This window comes from Diadema setosum, chromosome 19 (assembly GCF_964275005.1).
Source record: "Diadema setosum chromosome 19, eeDiaSeto1, whole genome shotgun sequence".
In the NCBI taxonomy this organism is placed as follows: Eukaryota; Metazoa; Echinodermata; class Echinoidea; order Diadematoida; family Diadematidae; genus Diadema; species Diadema setosum.
In genome coordinates this window covers 1,464,156-1,474,470 of record NC_092703.1, presented here as the reverse complement: position 1 = coordinate 1,474,470, position 10,315 = coordinate 1,464,156, and the positions used below count along the sequence as shown (strand labels likewise).

At 39.9% G+C, this 10,315-nt stretch overlaps 1 protein-coding gene across 1 annotated transcript; it reads right to left on the bottom strand.

Moving 5' to 3' along the window:
* Positions 1–428: 428 nt before the first annotated feature.
* LOC140242569 (tubulin alpha-1D chain-like) lies at positions 429–10,016 on the bottom strand. Its single transcript, XM_072322314.1, has 3 exons — positions 9,821–10,016; positions 2,155–2,303; positions 429–1,752 (listed from the first exon to the last, which is right to left on the bottom strand). Exons 1-3 carry the CDS (start codon positions 9,999–10,001, stop codon positions 769–771), a joined length of 1,314 nt encoding a protein of 437 aa, XP_072178415.1. The 5' UTR covers positions 10,002–10,016; the 3' UTR covers positions 429–768.
* Positions 10,017–10,315: the final 299 nt, after the last annotated feature.

Sequence of the window (10,315 nt, the reverse complement as noted above, 5' to 3'; positions counted from 1 at the left end):
ACTATAAGTGTTTCCATGGTATCTCGCAAAAAGTTAAAAGCCCAATTCTTATCTCCACCAATACTGTACCATCCCTTTAAACTTTATGAAAATGAAAACTATCGTTTTCCTTACTTCTAAACTCTAATGGAACCTCGCACTATTCCTTTAGATTAACAAAAGTGCTACCTCTTCCATCTTTTTCAGAGATACTGCCTAGTCTGTCACTGCGAATCAGAATGTCACAAAGTCACCGAATAATATTACGACGCAACTGATTGAAGAAGACCCGTGTCAGAACATGATTCACCATAACCTTTGTGACGTGTTTTTGATATATAATGCGATATTTATTGTTCCTGGGTAGTGGCAAATAATCACAGATGTAAAAATTATATTCGTGAGACGGTGGGTATTACCGAAAAGTCTTGCGTGAACTCATGGTCGTACCTGTCGCAAACTGTGCAATTCTTTGAGGTATTTTCGTGCTTTTAAGGGGAAAAAATAGGAGAAGGCATCACAAGAATAAAGTAAAAGAAATGAAGAATGCATGCCGTCCACACAAATTGTGGAAATGCTTTGTAATTTTTTCTTTCTTTGTAATATCAACATATTCACCAACTACAAATAGACAACTACAGAGGGCGTTAAAACAGACACTTCTGAGTAAGGCACTAAGTAATTCCGAGTACTTGGAAATCTATGAAGGAATACCACACATTGCTCAGAAGGGTGAAAATAAGTTATGATTGCTATCTTTGCATAATGACTACTTGTTGTAATCGTGAGTTAGTATTCTTCGTCCACCTCGCCTTCATCCTCCCCGTCAACCGAATCGAGGCCCACTTCCTCATAGTCCTTCTCGAGGGCAGCCAGATCCTCACGAGCCTCGGAGAACTCTCCCTCCTCCATACCCTCTCCCACGTACCAGTGGACGAAGGCACGCTTGGCGTACATCAGATCGAACTTGTGGTCCAGACGAGCCCAGGCCTCGGCGATGGCCGTGTTGTTGCTCAGCATGCACACGGCGCGCTGGACCTTGGCCAGATCGCCGCCTGGCACGACGGTTGGTGGTTGATAGTTGATGCCGACCTTGAATCCAGTTGGGCACCAGTCGACGAACTGGATGGACCGTTTGGTCTTAATGGTGGCAATGGCAGCGTTGACATCCTTAGGGACTACGTCACCACGGTACAGAAGACAGCAGGCCATGTACTTGCCGTGACGAGGATCGCACTTTACCATCTGGTTGGCTGGCTCGAAGCAGGAGTTTGTGATCTCCGCCACGCTGAGCTGCTCGTGGTAAGCCTTCTCTGCAGAGATAACAGGACAATAGGTCACTTGAGGAAAGTGGATTCTAGGGTAGGGAACCAGGTTTGTCTGGAACTCAGTCAGGTCGACATTCAGTGAACCATCGAAGCGCAACGACGCTGTGATCGAAGAGACTATCTGCCCAATCAGTCGGTTGAGATTGGTGTACGTCGGGCGCTCGACGTCGAGGTTGCGGCGGCATATGTCATAAATAGCTTCGTTGTCGACCATGAAGGCGCAGTCGGAATGCTCCAAGGTGGTGTGCGTCGTTAGGATGGAGTTGTAAGGTTCGACCACGGCCGTGGAAACTTGTGGGGCGGGGTAGATGGCGAACTCGAGCTTGCATTTCTTTCCGTAGTCGATGGAGAGACGCTCCATAAGTAGCGAAGTGAAACCCGAACCGGTCCCTCCCCCAAAGCTATGGAAGACCAGAAAACCTTGAAGGCCGGAGCAAAGATCAGCCTGTAAAGGAAAGGAGAGTGATGTCTTTCGTACAGATCTGTCGACTTCTTATCATATCAGGGTTTTTTATGATAATATGATAAAAATTACCATGAATGGTGTCATCTGTATTGTCATCCTTTGTTTGCTAATGATGCTGTCGTCACCATTTTAGTGATGCCATTCGTTTCTTGTTTTGGTTTTACTTTCCTGTTGTCTCTGCTACTTCTAATTCTACCGCATTGACAGTGTTATTGTTATCAAATCATCAATTTTAGATTTAATTTAAGATCATTACCGTTGTTTTAATTATCACCAACGTGATTATTCATGCCATTGGTCTAAACAAAGGTAATTGTGGTAGACGTTTGGCGAACAAGGATTAAGAGGGCTCATTTTAAATGTCTCAACAGTTTCACTTACAAGTTTTCGAATTCTGTCGAGCACCAGATCGACGATTTCTTTCCCGACAGTGTAGTGACCCCGAGCGTAGTTATTAGCGGCGTCTTCCTTTCCCGTGATCAGCTGTTCGGGACTAAATAGCTGCCGATATGTCCCGGTCCGTACCTCATCTGATAGACAGAAAAACAAAAAGCACAGCACGTTGAGAAACAGAAATAAAAAGGGAGAAAGGGAGAGAGAGTGAGGGAGATGGATAAAGTGAATGGAAAAGAGAAAATAGGTTTTGTTGGTTTTTTATGTGTGTGTATTCTCGTAAGTAATTCCAGATCAAAAGCAAGTCCAGTCCACCACTTACATCCTTGGACAAGACTTTTTTTTTTTTTTTTTACCCAACGTGTTCTTCTTGACCAAGGTTTGTAAGTGAGTACCTGGCAACACTTGGGTGATGGCAGGGCCCTCTGGGAGGAGCAATAATAATACTGAGTAATGTATTATTCTGGATAAAGAAGATCATAATCATTATCACAGAATGGAGTACATGTATTATCAATGCTAGTTTCGCTCACTGTCTGTTTGTTTGTTTGTTTGTTTGTTTCATTTTCCATCTAAAAAAGGACTCTGGATAGCCCATGCTCAGCTGCGCTAGTTGGTTTAAGGGGCTCCAATTGAATGTGAGGCTAGACTACTTCACCGGGTTACATGTACCCTGCTCTTTGCGTTGAATAAATGAAGCGGGATCTTTCACGCGCATGAGTTGTGACTTTCTCACACACGGGATCTCTAATGTTCCTAACCGAGGGACAGACTGTTTTCCTTCTCATTAGAGGGGACAGTATGATTACACACAACATTGCTCAGATAGACTCGGGAATCGAACTCGGGTCCTTTGGATCTGGAGGTAGATGCGCTACCGACTGATCAAAATCACCGCCCTGAAGTCAAATTACCCAATGACAAGAATTCCTCCAACAATAAATGCAGGTGAGTTACGGGGGATATTACGTATACAATGGTAACACTAATGGGTATTTATAAGATTTGTACTCAATTGTTTCCTAATGTTTGCTTTGCATTGTTTGTTTGTTATCTATTTAATCATGAGACCTACTTGTCATGATGGATGATGGATTACACACAGGTGATGCTGAGAGACTGGTAATTCAGAAGAATGAATGATTGTGTTATTGGCGTAATAGGGAATAGTAATGGAAAGAGAATGGGGAATGGCTCCAGCTTACAGGCATTTGATGTGTAAAGAAAGAGAACTAAAATAAAAGAAAACAAAGAGAGGAAATAAACATAGAAAGCGACGGATCGGATGAAAAAAAAAAAAACATTGAGCATTTTGAATGAAAAATGGCATGAGTTTCGAGAAGGCACCATTTTTTACAGCCAACAGAACTTCATCTTATGGAGGGAGATACATTTACTACCAGTAAGGCGAGGGGGATTAATGCGATATACGCAATGATCACACGCTTTTCAAATCTGCGCAAGTGACTATCTAAACTTGCTTTTTGTCTTTCGAGATAAATTTTCAATCAGCGTCACATTTAAACAGTTCTATCTACCTTATCAGTTAGGTTTCCTCAAGCAATGTTTGCCTTATCACCAAGCGAGCTCAAAATCCTGGTTTAGTTGAAGCAGAGAAGGAACTATATTGTATTCATTTCCTCGCCAGCCCTGAGAAGTTAGCATTGAATGATTTTTCTTAATGTCCACATTTGAGTTAGGTTTTAAATCAGCAGACGCGTTCAAGTGCAATGGGCAATGCCCTGAACAGTTTTGACTTACATAAATTTCAGATTTAGTAATTAACTTCATGCCTTCATCATTACATCCCTTAGACGATATCAAGTGAAATTACTTTGGAGACAGTGTCTAAATGAACTCCAGAGGGAGAGAGTAAAGGGCAGCAATTATGTATCACGATTGCATAGAGAAATATAACATTTTGTCCATCAGTCCATGTACTCGTTGACTGTCTAAAGAATAATCCATTCCCAAAGGCGGGATGAACAGAGTGCGATCAGGACTACTACTTCCATGTGTAGACTATTATAGAAAAGAAGTATTCCGCCGATTCTTTATCTTGACTAAAATACTGTCACGTACAGTTGAAGTATTGTGGTTATGAGGTAATACGCTCAGAACAAACACAGACTCAATCGCACGTGCGAAAACATTGCATGTACATAGGTTACATTCGTATGCAACATTGTGTATTATATTTTTCTCGTAATAATCATGTGTCGGCTAGATAAACGTTTTTACAAAGACCATGCATTTGCGAGAAAACAAAGATCAGTTATACAGTGCAAGGTTCGTGTGATAACAAACTGCATTTACATTTAGTGCTATTCTTTTTAGCGTGTATACTCCTTTAATTTTTTGCTTATACATACTTTTTACCATGTTTCGCCTTATGTTCGATTGAAGTAAAGAACCTGACTTCGAATTAGAATGCACAAGTTTCTATATTACCAGGATCTTTAAATTTACATCAAACTATGGTTTTCTGCTCTAAGATGTCGAATGGTTGCAAAAAGACATGAGTAAACCCCCATCCCATGAGAGATATAGATGTGATGAGTGGTCGTCCACAGAGCTTTGCCTAGTATGTGATCTGCACTTTTACAAATTATTCTACATAACATTTAGCAAATTGAGCCATACGAGCGAAAACTCGTGTACCGTAATCTCTTTTTTTTTTTTCTCGTGGAGTTTATTTTACCCGCATGTCTTGGTTTATATACATATTTATGAGAGTACAAATATATATATATTTGTACTCTCACTTAAAATGCATATAAAAAAATAATCGTCTTTTACAAATACAATATTATTATTACATACATACTTAACGATTGCACATATCTAATTTGTATCGGCTCTACCGTAACGGAACAAAGCTAGGAGAAGGGAGTAGATTAATAAAAAAAAAAAATGATGGGATTGATGTTTAAAGCTTGAATGTTGGTTTTTTAAAGATTTTATTTGCTTTCTTCCTACCTCCCCCCCCCCCTCTCTCCCTCTCTCTATCTCTTTGTTTCTCTTTCTGATTCTGAATCATAGTGGAAGATGCTATCTATTAATCTTGCTGCCAGTGATCATGTGGATAGTAAGTAAGAAATGAATCCCTTTTTTTTTTCTAATTGAAAGTATATAAAGAGGATTATACTGATCAATGTAATAATTGTGATGGTAAATTTATAAGATTATCTTGATACTTAAAATGATATAGTCTCCTGGGGGGGCATTTCATGAAGCATTTTGTCCGACAAAGTTGTCGGACAAATTTGCTCTCAGCCAATCAGACGCAAGGATTTCAGTAGCTTGTAACAGTTTGTCAGAAAAATATCCGACCAAAATGCTCTGTGAAATGCCCCCCCCCCCCCTGGAATTAAGAATACTACTGATGGCGCTGAAGTTGTTCTTAGAATTAAGGATTCCATTGTGTTCTTCCAGTTGTCATAATCAAATTGAAAGAATGCCATTGTAATTCATGATAACAAGATAATTCATGTTGTATATCTCGTGTATATTATTTCGATTACCACTCTATCCGAAGACACCACATAGGCTTTATTATCAATATAGCCGGGTTTTTTTTTTCTTCTCTCTCTCTCTCTCTCTCTCTATGATCTGACGGCATATACTGCAATTATTTTAGATTATTTGCATTTCGAAATATTGGTGTCCCCCCCCTTTTTTTTTTCTTTTGAATTGTTGGGACTTCTTTTTTTTTCTACATTACTTGTGCGAAATCCTGATGGATGGGTTATAACCGGCGCCTTTATCTCAATCTCTCCTTGATGTCTTCCTATAGTTTGCACTTCGTCTGAACAAAGTCTGGTCGTTTTACTCGGCACGTCATTCAAACCAAGACGATCTCACAGCCTGGACAGAACAAATCAGAACTATTACTCACAAGTTGTACCTGTGACCCCATTCATAAGATTACGTCCTGTAATTATAGGTCTATTATCAATAATGTTCAGCAGGGGTACTACTTTCGTGCGTATGGGCAGTAACAGCTTATATCCTGGGCCCAAGGATTACTCTGTCACGATTTACCGAGTAATTATATTACTGATAACTCGGAACGTACGTGCGATCGTGGAGCACAGATTGACTTAATCACATTATGCCCCGTATTATGTGATACAAATATATTGTATACATGAGTTAACATATTTTTATTCATTTTGTTATGTCTAGTCGTTGACAGCGAGCCATGCCCTGTATAAAATTAATGCTGTGCTCTATACGGTGTACGCGTGTATGTAACACGTTTAACTGTGCGATAAGATTACACCACCGTTCATTAGATTTCTTTGTTAATAACTAGTAGTCGGATCCATTTTTACAGTTTTCATGTTTTGGGATACCACAATAGAAATTGATACTAGTAGCTGAAAAGAAAAAAAAAGTGCGATCCTTTTTCTTTTTTCTTTCACATCCCATGCACAAAGTATATATACAGAGAGAGAAAGAGAAGCGATATAATGTATATAATTATTGTGATAGAGACATGTTTAATAGCACTGCCTTGGAGCCATGCTGGGCCTACTCAAGTAGACTCCTAAGTATCAGGTACTGGAGATAATAATGTGTACATGTACTTGGATGGCGACGGGATTCATGCTGCAAAGTGACTTTTGTCTTCGGTGGCTATCCATCAAATCAGGCGCAGGCACAATAGACACAATTACCATGTTTGTTGTTTTGTAGAGCGTGCAAATAACATGCCTGCAATTTGTAAATGTGGTGCTTGTGATTCTATCTGTGGAATAATCACCATAATTATTCTTTGTACGTGCAGTTGTTGCTGTTTTTTGTTTTTGTTTTGTTTTACTAAGAGAGGGTGCAACATAATATCCACACATATCCACGGCTGAGTTTATTTTTTTGTGAAGTGATACAGTTACTATAAGGCCTATCAACAATCAGTGCTGATAGGGCAAAGTCATTTTTACAATCGCAAATTGTGGCAAATATCTTGTGCGGATGACTTCACAGGTTTGTTTGACACAAATATCATTTCAAAATACTACAAAACGTTAATTGCTTAGTAAATCAAACACCCCAGAAAGATCAAAAGGATTTATATAACATATTCTTGTCTCAATAGGATGACGAAAACGCACTATTTACTTCTTTTCCATGTACAAGCCTTTCGTTAATTTGTCAGATGAGCATGGATTTCTTTTCCATTGCAATGTCGATTGAATCTATATTCCATGGAATAGCTGAAATCTCTGGGGAAAGAACAATAATTGACAGCCGATGAAATCGTGTACTTTCCTCTGACTTTTGAACAAACGTATCATAAGATCAGAGATGTGTTAGTTTGGCTGTTAGACTTCATAGAAATCATTAATTTTTCAGCGGTGCGTAACCATCCCCTGATCAAAAGTTACAAAAACGCTAACAGCATGTTGAAAATCCGAAGTACACTATCGTAACCGAATCTAGCAAATCTTCTTTACATGGGGTGAGAGTGCCGTTTCATCTCTCTTTATACTCATGCTTTTCAAATCTTATCGTGTGGCAGGCAAATAGCCAGTGGTGATGCATGCACGAAACTAGACTATCCATCAATATCTAAAGTCTAATTCTCTAGTTCTGTCACTATGTGGGGCTAACCGTTGTTGCTACCACTTCACGAGCCGTTCCTCATATTTTCCTTGCTGTATGCCCTGGCGTTATCATTAGCGGACAAACACTTATAGACGTCAATGAATAGCCGACATGGATCAAGCGCGATCGATGGATGTCGCAAAGTGATGTTCTCATTCACCGCTGGATTAACTAGATAAACAGGGTAGGATCGCCGTGTATGCAGGTGGATTAAGGGATTAGCTAAGCCATTGTCCCTAAATGGACTCTTAGGATCCCCCTAGTCGCCTCGTCATCCCCACATGCAAACAAACGATTGCAGCTTGAATAGACGCATTGACTTTTAGCACGAGCTTAATATCAATAAAGGAACATAGGGTTCTCGTTGAATAGCGGTTTGCAAACTGCTACTGTCTGTTGGAGTGGAGCCACAAGTATCCTTTTTTATGTTTCTCTTTCTCTTTTTTTCTCTCTGTCTCTTTTTTTTTTCCTTATTCTTGTTCCCTCCTTCTTCTAGCTGTGTTGAAAATCATCTCTTCAGGCGTACTGTGCAAACCATGTTTTTTGTTGTTGTTGTTGTTGTTGTTGTTTTTTTCTTTCTTTCTTTCTTTTATACGCATCACGAGATCCCACAAATTTCCTTTATAGTTTGTCTTCCTTATCGTTTTCCTATACGTTTCCAAAAGGCGCCCTCAAATGTAACTTATGAGTCATTTTAATTTCGAAAATCCACTGATCTTGTTGAATATAATATATTGTTTATATTTCTGTATATTCTGTTTCATTGTTTATTCTTTATTATCTTTAGCAAACTAACTGTTTCTTTCTTCATTATTCTCTAGAGTGGCACAGTTGGAATCTCATATTTCATAACTCTGTGACAATTATATTTCATTTTCAAAAATGAACTATATACTACTACCCTGAATACTAAGAAAGTTTCATCATGAGTTGGCACATTGTTTATACACCTGCAAGGGTTTTCATTCCCCCCCCCCCCTCAGTCTCTCTCTCTCTCTCTCTCTCTCTCTCTCTCCCTCTTCCTCTCTTGTTGCTATAGCTCTTTATCAACTGAACGGACGAGGCGCCCTTGCGAGCTCGTGTCCAATTTTATTGGCAGAATTCTGACCCATGTCTATTCAGATTCGGGACTCATTTCATCAGAGGGTCTCGTTATTGACGAATGACAATTTCCTGAATACCAGGTGGTCATTGATTGGTTTCAGTAATAGGGAGTTGTTAAATTGCATCCTCATTCTAAATGAAATTTTGAAGAGCAAAATGGTATGATCATAGGTTTCTGACACCAATACATAATATTTTAAGCTTTTATTTTGTTGAGTTATTTTCACATAATGCATACACAATGCAGTATACACTGGACCCCAGAATTCAGGAAACAGATACCATGGCAATGAGAAAAAAAAAATTATTCATATTCATTGTTGGTTTTCTTTCGCATATGAATTGCAGTTTTGATTTAATTCAGTATTACTAAGTCACATTTGTATTTATATGTGTGCTCCCATCAAATACCAATCTTGAATAATTCAAAGATGTATACAGCGCACTTGTCATCATCATACTAGTCACTGCTAGTATGTTTGTTTACACTGTGCGCACACTATTTCGATATTTAAAACGTGTTTTAAATACGGAATGTTAAGACTAATATGCACTAACATGAATGCAAATTACCTCTCTTGTGTTCTGTCTGAATTTCATTTTCTTGTTTGTTCCATTTTCCTTGTTTGTTTGGTTGTTTGATTGTTTGCTTGTTTGACTGTTTGATTGGTTGTTTTGTTTGTTTGTTTGGTTGGTTGGTTGGTCAGTTGGCCGGTTGGTTGTATGGTTGGTTGTATGGTTGTATTGTTGTATGGTTAGTTGGTTGGTTGGTTGGTTGGTTGGTTGGTTGGTTGGTTGGTTGGTTGGGTAATGGTTGGTTGGTTGGTTGGTTGATTGGTTGGTTGGTTGGTTGGTTGGTTGGTTGGTTGGTTGGTTGGTTGGTTGGTTGGTTGGTTGGTTGGCTAAAATGATTGGTGGGTGGATGAGTTTCGTTGCTTACCAATAACCGTGGGCTCCAAGTCGACGTAAACTGCTCTCGGGACGTGCTTGCCTGCTCCAGTCTCGCTGAAGAAGGTGTTGAAGGAGTCATCACCTCCTCCGATGGTCTTGTCAGAAGGCATCTGACCATCGGGCTGGATGCCGTGCTCCAGACAGTACAACTCCCAGCATGCATTGCCCATCTGGACACCAGCCTGTCCCACGTGGAGGGAGAGACACTCACGCTGGTAAAAAATGGACAAAAGAAGAAAATAAACAAAATGCTGTTTAACGACTTCAAAATCCACGTTTCATTTCAGTCAAAATGGAGCACAATTTCAAAAGCGAAGGGATGTATACCAACCCCTTTCTCGTATCTCTTCATCTTCCTCCTCCTCCTCCTCCTCCTCCCCCTCCCCCATCCTCTACAACCACCACCACCACCACCACCACCTCCTCCTCCTCCTCCTTCTTCTTCTCCTCCTCCTCCCTCTTCTCCCCCTCATCCTCCTCCTGC

Coding starts and splice junctions, on each gene's coding strand:
- LOC140242569 (XM_072322314.1), bottom strand. CDS start 10,001: ATGGGCAATGCATGCTGGGAGTTGTACTGTCTGGAGCACGGCATCCAG. Junction 2,304..9,820: donor CTTGGAGCCCACGGTTATTG/GTAAGCAACGAA, acceptor TCTGTCTATCAG/ATGAGGTACGGACCGGGACA. Junction 1,753..2,154: donor TCGACAGAATTCGAAAACTT/GTAAGTGAAACT, acceptor TTTCCTTTACAG/GCTGATCTTTGCTCCGGCCT.